This window comes from Manis javanica, chromosome 1 (genome assembly GCF_040802235.1).
Source record: "Manis javanica isolate MJ-LG chromosome 1, MJ_LKY, whole genome shotgun sequence".
In the NCBI taxonomy this organism is placed as follows: domain Eukaryota; kingdom Metazoa; phylum Chordata; class Mammalia; order Pholidota; family Manidae; genus Manis; species Manis javanica.
Window position 1 is genome coordinate 201,981,933 of NC_133156.1, and position 12,451 is coordinate 201,994,383.

The window sequence follows — 12,451 nt, forward strand, 5'->3', positions numbered from 1 at the left end:
TCCATATCCACATTACTTTTCTTCTGCTCAAGACTGATCTCCACATAACCCTTCCCTATTACCTACTTGGCTTTCACATTCCACTGCTCTTCATCTCTGGTTTTGGCAGGCATTTATTGAAACTAGTACACAAATGATATAATTTCTTTGGGTTTGCTTTACCTCATAGTTAAGGAACATCTTTGATTTATTCTGTGCCTGCATTTAGAAATTTGCTGAAATTGGTGCTCAGTAAGTCATTGAACTTTTCTTTTGTTGCTGTTTGGCATCAGAAGAAACCTTGAATATCATTCAATCCAGTGATCCCTGCATTCTATAGAGTCCAAGAAACAGAAGGACACATTTCAATATACATAATAGATATTGTAAATTCTCCTATATATGAGACCCTTAATAAATTCAGTATGTGGTGCTCAAGTACAGCACATCAAGATAAAAATAGTACTTAAACAGAACTTTGTAACTCTGAGTACCAGACCAACAATTCAAGGGGTCAGATAAGATTGACCTAAAAGGAATCACTAACTTGGGAGCTTATGAAGCCAAAGAAATAATTTGTACAGAATGACAACCAATAAAATCATTTGTACAGAAACCTAAGCCACACCCACATACTAGAATGAGAAATAGATCCAAGTTATTCTATGTAGTTGTATCAAAAAAAACCCAAACCCAAAACAAAAACTAACTCTCTTGAGTATTTACAGTACTTTTCTTTTCTGAAGATCTGATGATGATCCTTGTTTACAAGGACTAAAAAAGGAAACCAGTTAAACTGAAAGTAACAGTTTATTTGACATGAGGTGATTAATTAATGATCTTGAGTGACCATTGTTAGAGGGATATTCAGTGGCTCTGCAGAGGAGACCATGGTGATGAGCAAATGTAGGGTTTCTTTTCAGATTGGATCCCAAGCAGGCAGGGATTCTCCCCTATCAAGTGAGTACTACTCTTCACTGCCACAGCATATTCCACACTGAGAAAGGACTGGCCACAAGCATTGAAGATCTCCACAGGAGTAGTGCTTGTTAGACATGCAACCCATTATTCCATTCCAGGGGTTAACTAATATGAAACAATATTCAAATGAACACTGCTTTGAAGAAGACTTTATTATATGAACATTGATAAAAGAAATGGACTTTTCCATTCACTATGTTGTAAATTCTCAAAGGTCAACTACCTGTCTTCTTTGGCACAGTGGTGCCTAGTGGGAATTTCATTTGTTCAATGAGTGAAAAAGATGAATGAATCTTTGGAAACACTATTGTAGCAAGAGCAATATGGGACTCAAAGTCAAGCACACAGAATATATACTGTTTCCCTGGTGAGGAATTACCAGCCCAACTTCAAAGTCTGTAGGGTGAATGGTGGTAGAAGGACTGTTAATGATAACATTTTTGAAATCATATGTCTATATCTATTCAACTTTCCCTTTTCCTTTTTAAAGAAAAATGAAAGTCAGAAATTGGTTGTGACCTATATATAATGACAGAATTAATGAACAGTTTGGCAGCAGGACTGATATTTTGCATCAGTTGTAACTTACTTGTAAAATAAGAATAGACAAACACACTTGTTTCATAAATATGCTAATCCATATTCTTCACTCAAAATATCATATTATAAAGGACATATAAAAATGTAATAGGGTTATAAAATGTAATAGTGATATCTCAAGCATAGCTTTGTAAAAGATTACATGCCTATTCCTTCTTTGCATTTATTTTTCTAGCAATTCATGCCCCTATTTTGGTTAGGAAATGCATGGATGGTCTGTTTTTCATGAGAAAGGACTCTAGTTTAAACATGAAATATTCTAGGTTGTTCATTCGTGTGGTTCTTAACAACCCCATGAGCCTAGAAAAAGAATGCCAGGATACATTTAGGAATAGAAAAATGCAACTTTTCTGTTATTTTTGTGCCCATATTGACTGGGACTATAATGTATGCCTAATATCCATGCTTATTTCTTCAAAGTTAGTGTCATGAAATGGGAAATGATCTAGTTCTAGACCAGTTAATGCCTTGCTTAGCGATGTATCATAACTAAGAATATTCACTTCTTTGAGCCTCAATTTTCATGTATATAAAATTAGAATAGAAAAAAATAAAAATAAAATTAGGACAGACTTACCATCCACCCATCTCCAATTTCCTCTGAATCTTTGACTTTCTATATCTTTAGAATAAATGTCCTCACCCTATTTAAAGGAAAGGACACAAAATTGTCATTATTTTAAATTCACAGACATTCCAAGTAATGATAAGCCTACACCTAGGGCTCTCTATCCTCTAAGAAGTAATGAGGCAAAAACTTATTTTTATAAAATAAAATTATGTAAATACAAGTCTAGTTACCTTCTGGGCTCCATTTTTCCTAGGTAGGCTTTATCTTTGCTTATAAACAAACACTAGAACACACAGTTAAGTAGTAATATAATTCCACTGCCGATTGAATGTTTGTCCTCATTTTATCTCAATTTCTCTCCTAAAGTCAATACATAATCCTTTGGGTATCCATGTGCCCTTGCTGTTACTCACTGAACGTGTTTATTCCTGTGCGTCTGCCAATCTGAATTAATTGGTCATTAAAATAGTTCTTCGTGCCATTTTCAGCACAAACTCCTAACCTTCCAAAATAGAACAGTTTGAAAAGAATGAGTTAGAATTAACATCGTTTCATTTGGAAGTGATTTTGAAACCCGGTGCTGGAGAAATGCTTTAGGGTTTCTTTCTGTAGTGACTTCATATTATGTCTCTCGGGAAATACGTATTGTGTGTGCTATTGAGAATTTATTTTGTGCTGACCTGGCCATTGGAGACATTCCCTCGAGAAGCTGGGCCTGGTAACAAAAAACACTGTGCGACAAGACCAGAGGCAAACTGAATTTTAGAATATCTCACGCCCTGGCCTGCTACAGTGACCCAGTCTCTGCCCTCCTGAGGCAAGAACCATGCAGATGGTATCTGTGGGAGTCTTACATTATCAGCAGCCCAGTCAGAAGAAGGAGCTAGCAGGAAGTCCTCATAGAATAGCCTCCTGATCCGTGGCTCCAGAAGGCTAGCTGAAGATTCATGTTTTTCAGTCTGCTTATCATTTCCATCAGATCTGATTTGGATTCTAAAAATAGATATGGCTGTGATATCAGATCCTAAGGAAGACTGTTAAATTCATCAGGAATAAAGAGGAGCATTCAAAAGAAATCTTTGGTTTATGGTAGCCAGTATTTCCAAGATGGGACAGAAATTAGCTCAGCCTTCCCAGCTAATCTCAGTAAGTACAGGGTATCTGAATGATGAGATGAATGATTGACTTGCCAGTGGAAATCTGTTTCAGCCAAATATCATTTGGTGTTCTTCTTTTGTAGAATTTTTTTTACTCATGTGTTTGTTTTGTTTTGTTTTTGTGGACAAAATGGATTTAGTAAATTAACGACTATTTTTCAAGATGAAAGTATACAAATTATACAATGTAGTTGTATTGCCTAGTGTGTCCCTAGAATGACTGATTAATTAAAGAGAGTGAAACAATATATTTAATCCCATTACAAATTAAAATAATGGTCCATGAACCTAGATTATGCCTCAGAGCTCCTGATGTCTTAGAAAGAACAGTGATTTGGAGAATAAAAATTTGAGCCATAATTCTAGATTGATTATAGTAGTTATGCAAATGTAATTATAATTTTCTGTGCAGAAAAACATATTTAAATAGAAAGCACTGCAGTGATCTTATTCAGAAGCTACTCTGGTGAATACTTTTACTGTAAAGTAGAATTTGGTATATTTTAATAATTGTTAGGCAACCATTGTGATTGTATTACAGTACTGTGTAATTTTCTTGAATTGGATATGTCTTTCTCTTTGTATGATTTTAATTACCAAAAGTAATGACAAACCTTAGTAAATATGCTAATTGTACACAATAGCAATTTTCTTAATGCAGGCATAAAATTCTTGAAAGCATTTTTGCATTTCTAGAGGAAGAAGTCTGTGCAGGGAGCTCATATGAAAGCCACTGAAGACAGCTTGTATCTTCTCTGGGATTCTCCAAAATTCAGGTGGGGTGTCCTCCTCCAACAAATAAACTTCAAACAAGTTATTTTTTATGCTTTGAGGCTCTGCCTTGCCATGCTGTAGTCCAATTAATATGATTGAATTAGAGAACTGGAGAATTGAACTAGATCCTGGTCTGATAAAGACTTTAGATTAAAAATATGAAGACTTCTTTGTTATGTTACTAACAAAAATTCACTTTGTTTTGGAACTGGTTTGGTGATTCTGAGATCTGTGTAAGAAAAAAAGAAATTCAGCTTGGGCCTGGCGTTGGAATACTTTGTCACAAACTAACCCTATAATTGAAAATGAGTCTTGTTTTAAAAAAGGGTGAGAGGAGGTTTTTCAATGATTTCTGTGATGTCCCCCATCCTCAGCGTTCTTTGAATCTAATGCTAGAGGTTCTTCTTGAGCTCATGTCTTTAGTGAGAACTTGCTATGCTCAGGTGACTACTGAGATTCTGTCAAAACCACTGAAGTTCTACTCATGGCAGAAGATCATCAATAACTCTGGTAGTTCTCCTGGCTGTGGTGACTTCCTTGAGCTCATGAAAAGCCTGCACATGAGGCAGAGGGAGGCCATTTATTGTCATAAATGTCATAAATATTACAAATTACATTTGTACATTTTTAGTGATATAATGAATACACACTATGAACAAAAAGTCTGAGATTAGGTGTTTGAAATTTCTAATTGTGGCAGAGGGCATTTTATCAGAGGGCATTTAAAGATTGCAAAAATTCTCTAAGATTTTCATCTAGACTCTTAGTTATTAACTGAACTTTTTGGAAAATAATAGTTGGTAGCCATAGGATTATCAATTGAGCTTATCCTAACCTTTCCGACTGATAGTCATTTGTTATCTTGTCAGAGGTGGTTGATGACATTAATTTATTTTGAAGAAATTCATCTACTGTCTTGAAATCTATATCATTAAGATTGTTAACACCCTCTCCCAACCATACACACACCTAGTAACATGGCTACTGTAATCTGGTTGCTTCAGATAGGAAAAGTGTTGACTACTCTTGCATTCTTTATATAATTAGCAGGTCAGAAAGATAAATCCAATCTTGAAGTAGAAAGTTTCCTTTCCCCTCCAATGATTCTTGCTTAACAGATAAGTCTTCCTATTCCCAAGTCATTTAGAAAACTTCTGTTTGGTCAATGCCATTTAAAACATTGATCCTTTATTTGAGGAATGTCTGCAAACTCGGGAGCAGGTATCTTCATGTGTGAATGATCTTTCTGTTCCCCTGTTGATGGTTATACAAACCCACAGTGGATAAGTGAACTCTCCAATCAGATCCTTGACAGGCCACCAAAGGTCAGCCTCCAAGATTCATAACAAAGTCCAGAATTCGTGGCGAGGAAGTAAAAATGGAAAACTGTGTTTCTCTCTACTACACTCTCACTACTGCACTTATGATACCAAATGTGTGGCTTTTCTAAAACAAGCAATTCTCTAGTTCTCTGTAGATACAAATAAATTACTCAGTTTTGTGCTCTTGACAGCAAAGAAACTCAAAGTTGTATGGGACCTTGAAGTCTGTGTAGCTCTACCACCTCCCTAATGTAGAAATTTCCTCCAGTTTTCTTCATATATGATCATCCAGCCTCTCCGCAAATACTTTCAGTCCTGAAGATTAGCCTGTTCCATTGTTAAATAGTTCTGATTTTAAAGAAGTTTTGTCTTACCCAAGAAATTTAATAAACTTGTATTGAATATTATCTATGCTGTGTAAGGCCCAACCCCAGAAACAAAGATAAACCAAATGTGACTTATATCTATAAAGTTTTTAATCAAGAGTAGAGTTTTATATGCAAATGGCAGTGAAATGGGATTGGCATATTACATTTGTACATTTTTAGTGATATAGTGAATACACACTATGAGCAAAAAGTCTAAGATTAGGTGCTTGAAATTCCTAATTGTGACAGAGGGCATTTTATCCTTTTATCCATTCCTTGACAGGTGGGCGTATCAGCAGGTAGAGAAGAAGAGAGGAGCAACCTAGGAAACCAAGAGAGAAAGTCACAAAGAGGTTCAGAGAAAGGCATTTGGGTTAGCGTGTTGTGTGGCACGTGTAAAGGGGGAACATAAAACAAAAGTTTGCAAAGGCACATGGTGGGGAGCTGATAAGAGAACCTGATAAGGAGTTCAGGCTTGTTCTATAGGCATTAGAGAGCCACTGCTATTTTTCAAGGCATGGAATGGAATTATTAGAGCTGTGCTTTGGGAAAATGACTCCATCCTCTGGTTGTAAAATGATCTAAGAATGGAGAGACTAGAAGCTGAGTGATCACTGAGGAGACACTTGCAGTAATTCAAGAAAGAGGTAATGAGAATCAGAACTAGGGTAATGGCAGCGGGAATGTGGCGTAGGCAAGGGGAACATTGCTGAATCAACAGGATTGGGCCACTGATTGAATATGAGGGTTGAGAATGGAGAGGGTGGATGTCAAAGAAAAAGGGAGCAGACAGAGGAAGTTTCGTGGGCCTAAGCACTTACTGAGGATCCATTAGGTATAAGAACACTGCTAGTCTCTGACGATGCCAGAGGACAACTCAGGTGGGATTCCAGCTTCATTTAACACACATTTATTGTGTTATTTCAATAGCACAGGTGCTGGTGACAGGTAATACTTTCAAGGAGCTCTCTGATTCCAATAAAACTAATAAGTCAAACTGTGATAAAAATACTAGCATTGTACAGGCAGTAAGTTTTCCTCAGGCGGAGAATTCGGGGGAAAGCATCCTAAGGAGGGGCCGCAGCCAGAGCAAAGGTCTGCGGTTGTGAACATGCACAGTATTTAGAGAACTGTAGAATGTGGGGCAGACACAGGGTAATGAGAATTCAGGGAATACAAGAATGAGGATAGGAGTAACTTAGAACAGATGTTCAGAGAATATTGGACACTCCACAAACAAGAATTAGATTTCAATCCTCTGAGTAATTGGAAGCTCTGGAAGAGTGTGCTTTTTTGTTGTTCTTGTTGTTTTGTTTTTAGAAGTTATTTGCCCTGGTTTTTGAAAGATAATACTGGTGAAAAGTGGATGACAGATTCAACAACATGAAATCTGAAGGCATTCAACACCAGTGAGTATATTCTCACAGTAGTCCAGGTAGGCGGTGCTATTAACGGCCTGAAGAAAAACAGTGGGCCGGTAACAAGGGAAAAAGATTTAGGGCCCTTTCAGAGGTAAAGCATATTCCCAATCACTCAAGTATTAGGAATCCAGATATAACACTTGTAGAAAAGTCTGTCTCTTCTTTGAAAACAATCTTTTCTGCTCCCAGCAGTATCTCATATTTTTGTTCTGCACAGCATTTGGTTGTATTAACATTACAGTTCCTTCCTGCCAGTTTCCTACTGTCTTTTCACGGTGGGTAGTTATATTATGAGGATTATTTTGTCTGGCACTTAATAAGAACGTGATCTATTGATTGGTCATTTCCTCATTATTTTGTTTGCAGCAGAAATAGTCAATAAATAAAAAATGTTCAATAGTGAACTAAGAAAAAAGTTGCTTCATGAAGCTTTTATTGTTCCTTTGGTTACTACGGATCACTACTTGGCTGTAGGGCAACAGGCTGTCCCGCTGTTTTCTAAACTGTGGTGCCCTCATGATGCTATGTTTCAGCAATCAGCTTTTCAAGCTGAGGATCTGTGAAGTTCAGAAAATGTTTGCAGTGCTTTAGCAATGAGATGAGCAAAGCTTTTGTTTTCCTGCACTTAGTGCATATAGTAAGAAATGAATATGAATAATCTGTCATGGTGTTTGAGAGACAGAATTCACCTAATATTCAGACTACAATTCATAGTGTCAAATAAGCTATATTACTATTACAAACTAGTGCATGTTAACTCTGCTTATCTTCAGGTCATTGATTTGAGAGACAATGGAAGGTTGAGAGTGAGAGTAAAGAAGAGATGGCTTTGAATAATTCTGTGATTTTTCAAAGAGAAAAATCTAAGTGAAAAATGCAAGATTTAATATAACCCCACTTTTGCAAGCCATCAGGCTTTGATACATCAAATAGTCTACATTTTGCATAATGAAAAGACTTCACTGAAAGAAACCACTAAACAGAAAAGTAACCTGCCTACCAAAAAAAAAATCATACAAACTGACATTGGGAAATACCAAAGATTCTTCCACATCTTTTACACATATGACTTCACTTGACATATATATTCTTGTGAGTTTTGAGAGACTGACACAAGCTTTGGAATGTAATAATTATAATAGAAAGAATCATGAAGCACAAATCTTTCCTCATGCCCAGGGGTTTATCTAAAAAGTCTGACCCTGTCACTGCCCTGCTTAAAACATTTAAGCTGCCCGGGTTCCTTAAAATGAACTGTAAGGCCCTCTTTGACCAAGCCTCTGCCTACCTCTAGCTCCATCTTTTAACTCTGCCACCCCACCAACCTAAAAAATTTGCTCTATGAATATCCTACTTGCACTCCTCAAATTCACCATGCTTTTCATACCCCTGTAGCTTTTTCTCATACCTCAAAACAATAGTTATTATATTGTGTTTAAATTACACATTTCTATCTCTCTAAGTATATTTTGAGAAGACTTATTTCTAAATGAGAGGGGGCACCTATGACGTCAAGGTGAAGCAAAACGTTCCATCTTTGCTATTCTATCTGGAATAACATAAAAGTGGTTACTCATTTTATATCCTTATATTCCTTAAATAATTTATATTCTTTATATTCTTTAAAGAATTGCTCATCATTAATTACCCACAGCTCCTCAGGGAATATTGGAAATACTATGTTTCATTTGAGGTCCTGAAAGATCCCTATGGTATGGTTTGTAAATTTTAAAGCAAAGATGGAAAAAGTAATAAATGATTTTAGAGTTTACAAGAGACTTTAGGAAAACTGAATTAAATGTGAAGCAAAAAGGTGCATCAGTTTCAAGAATGGCTTATGTGCCCATTTATATTGAATATTTTGCAAATTATTGTTTTGGATAATTGCTTTGCAGCTTCAGTGAGGTTGCCAACAGATTTTATCAACTTTCAAATCAGGATGAATGGATATTACAGGGATTGAGAATAAATACTGCATTGACAAGATTAGACTCTCATTTCCTCACACTGGCAAAATGTGATAGAGACATCACAAACCTGAGAAATGAAATGGCATTTGAAGTAGCATAAATTCACGGTTGGCACTATGAATATAAATGCTTAACAGGAATAGGCAAATGTACAAATTGCCTTTTGTGATTCTGTTCCAAAGTTGAAAGCAACGAGGTATATAATCTTAACAAACTATTTCTCTTTCCCATGCCTATGGGTTGGACTAGAATCAGGATCAGGAGATGTGTAGCCTGCAGGCCACCCCTGCCACTAGCCCCTCCTGTGCCCATAGTGGATACTGATGGGAAATTATTAATCAGAGCGCATTTTTCTGCTGAGCTTTAGAGCCCTGCTCAACAATCTAGAAAGCCACAACTATTATGTACGAGTTTGCTAAGAGAAAAACTAACCTTCTAGTTCTCAAATTCCATGAATCTCTTGGTCCCAACTTTAAATTATAAAGAGAGTTAATCCTTCGTAATAGGCAATGTGGTACAGCTTCTAATATAATAAAGAATTTGAGGCTTTTTCAATGTTTGCCTAGATTCCTTTGAGCTTTCCAGGCTGTTTTTTGATATCACTGCCTTATATTTGCTCTGTCCTTGTAACTTTTCCCCAGAACCTCATTTTCACTTATTATTTATCTCTTCCTCCCCCGCCAACCCTTTGAGGTCAATAGAACATTTTGTCGAGCCAACTATCTGTATCCTCTTTAGTCATATAACCAACAATAAGACCAGCCCAAACCGGTACACAAATCCCTTGACTCCCAGTCTGTTTCTCTGGAATGGCAGATAAAATTAAGAACAGAAATGAGGGAAGGAGGGTGGAAACCAGTGGGAAAGCCAGTGATCTGCAGGGTAAGCTTTCTCAGCAAAACCTACTAACCCCTTATATATTAAAAAAAAAATTTTTTTCTATCTCCCATTCCCACTATCAGAAAAGCTTTTTAGTACATATGTATTTTCCTAAAAATTATGAACTGGAATCTGAAGCTGGAAAAACAAAATCGCTGATATGTTAATACTCTTGTCATTTGTGAAGGCCAAAAGTTAAAATGAGACCTGGAGGAGGAATGTAGGCTAGGGTTAGATCTTTCTGTCCTCAGTGTATTTTACAAAGATAGACTTAGCTGTGGTTCAGGCAGGCAAAGCCCATCCAGCCTGGAACTAACACTGGACCTGCTTTGCTTAGTACAATCAGCTGTCAGAAAAGTGACTCAAGGGCACTGAAAAAGTTAGCTTTTCCACGTCTTCCTATTCTGTTCTCTCAGTTTACATGCAGGTTTGTGTAGTAGTTTTCTATTGTTGTGTATCAAATTGTGACAGACTTCTAGGCTTAAAACAACATACGTTTATTATCTGTGCTTTCTTTGGGTCAGGAGTCCAGGCATGCCTTACCTGGGTCTTTGTTTTGGCTCTCATGAGACAGTCCATCACAGCGTCAGCTTAGCGGCTGCCCTCCTTTCTGGATCTCAGGGTCAGCTTCCAAGCTTGCACAGCTGTTGGCAGAATTCAGTTCCTGTTGGTTATAGGACTGAGGCCTCAGCTGCTAAGGGCCACCTGCAGCTCCCTACCACACAACGTTGTCCATAAGCAGTTGGGATCACAGCAGCTTGCTTTTTCAAGGCCAGCAGGGGAGTCTATCATTCCAGACTCTTTTTTTTTCCAATTAAGGTATCATTGATATACAATCTTATGAAGATTTCACCTGAACAACATTGTGGTTTCAACATTCACCCATATTATCAAGTCCCCCTACACATCCCATTGCAGTCACTGTCCATCAGCATAATAAGATGCTCTAGAGTCACTACTTGTCTTCTCTGTGCTATACTGCTTTCCCCTTGACCCCCCTACATTGTATTTGCTAATCATAATGCCCCTTAATCCCCTTCTCCCTCCCTCCCCACCCACCCTTCCCAACCCCTCCCCTTTGGTAACCACTAGTCCCTTCTTGGAATCTGAGCTGCTGCTGCTTTGTTCCTTCAATTTTGCTTTGTTGTTAGACTCCACAAATGAGTGAAATCATTTGGTATTTGTCTTTCTCCACCTGGTTTATTTCACTGAGCATAATACCCTCTAGATCCATCCATGTTGTTGCAAATGGTAGGGATTTGTTTTCTTCTCATGGCTGAATAATATTCCATTGTGTATATGTACCATACCTTCTTTATCCATTCATCTACTGATGGACACTTAGGTTGCTTCCATATCTTGGCTATTATAAATAGTGCTGCAATAATCATATGTCTTTTTGAATCAGAGATCTTGTTTTCTTTGGGTAAATTTCCAGGAGTATCACTCCAGACACTGAAGACTAAGTCTTCATAACATAACCTAATCCAGGGTGTGGCACATTTGCCATTTTATATCAGCTAGAAGCCAGTCATCGGGTCCTGTCTATACTGAAGGGGAGGAGACTACAAAAAGGTGTGGATGCTAAAAGGCAGAAATTATTGGAGATAACTGTAAGGTCTATGTGTAACAGCCAACTGTGTGCTATACAAGAGGAAAAAAAAGGTTATATGTTAACACTTAAATAGAACTTTGTAATGTGCAGATATCTTATTTTCATTCATTAACCAATTTAATTTTCTTTGCAATCCAATAAGTAAATGTTATTATTCTCATTTTATAGATGAGGAAACTGAGGTAAAGACTTCAGTTGACTTGTCTGAAGCACACATCTGGTCAGAGGTTGAATAGGGATATGAATGCAAATAATCGGGCTTCAGAGTCCATTTTTTGTAACACATCATACTGCTCTCTGTGATAATAGCTTACCCTTTTTATGACCTTCTAAGTGTTCTACATATTTTAATTCATTTAAACCTCTGGTGATTATGCAATTTTGGTATGCATCCAATTCACCCCTTTTAATTTTCAGACAAGCTGAAAGAGACTATAAAATGTGTGCTTCAACATGATTCCTTCCATAGAAGTGGTAATAAATACTATTTATTGAGTGGTCATTTTGCTAAACAACCTACAAATAATATTTCATTTATCCAAAACCTCTCTGTGAGATAGATATTAGCATCGTTTTGTAATGAGGACACTGAAATGCTGTAGAGATGTTAAATAGTTTGGCCACACTTTCTTTGACTCAAAAGCCCAGGCTGTCCGCAATTTTTAAGTCACACCAAGCTAGCAGTACATCTTCTCTCTTTTCTTTTCAGCAAAATATGCTGACTTGGATTTGTTTAGTTTTGGGGAAGAAAATAACATTTTTATGATTTTATGTTATATGAAATCGAGATTCTGTTTGTTGTTTGGCTTTCACA

The 12,451-nt window shown here is 37.0% G+C and overlaps 1 protein-coding gene across 29 annotated transcripts in view; it reads left to right on the forward strand.

Annotated features, from left to right (window-relative positions):
- The window catches only part of NRXN1 (neurexin 1), a 1,077,010-nt gene that overhangs the window by 989,701 nt on the left and 74,858 nt on the right, over positions 1-12,451 (forward strand). The window contains exon 1 of one of the 29 annotated variants that reach the window (XM_073213375.1): positions 3,017-3,277. The exons of 27 other annotated variants lie outside the window; for them this stretch is intronic. In XM_073213375.1, the coding sequence (XP_073069476.1) occupies positions 3,218-3,277 (60 nt within the window). In that variant the 5' untranslated portion in view covers positions 3,017-3,217. Of the gene's footprint in view, positions 1-3,016; positions 3,278-12,451 lie in introns of those variants that run through there. One more of the 29 variants, XM_073213372.1, reaches the window with a different exon arrangement.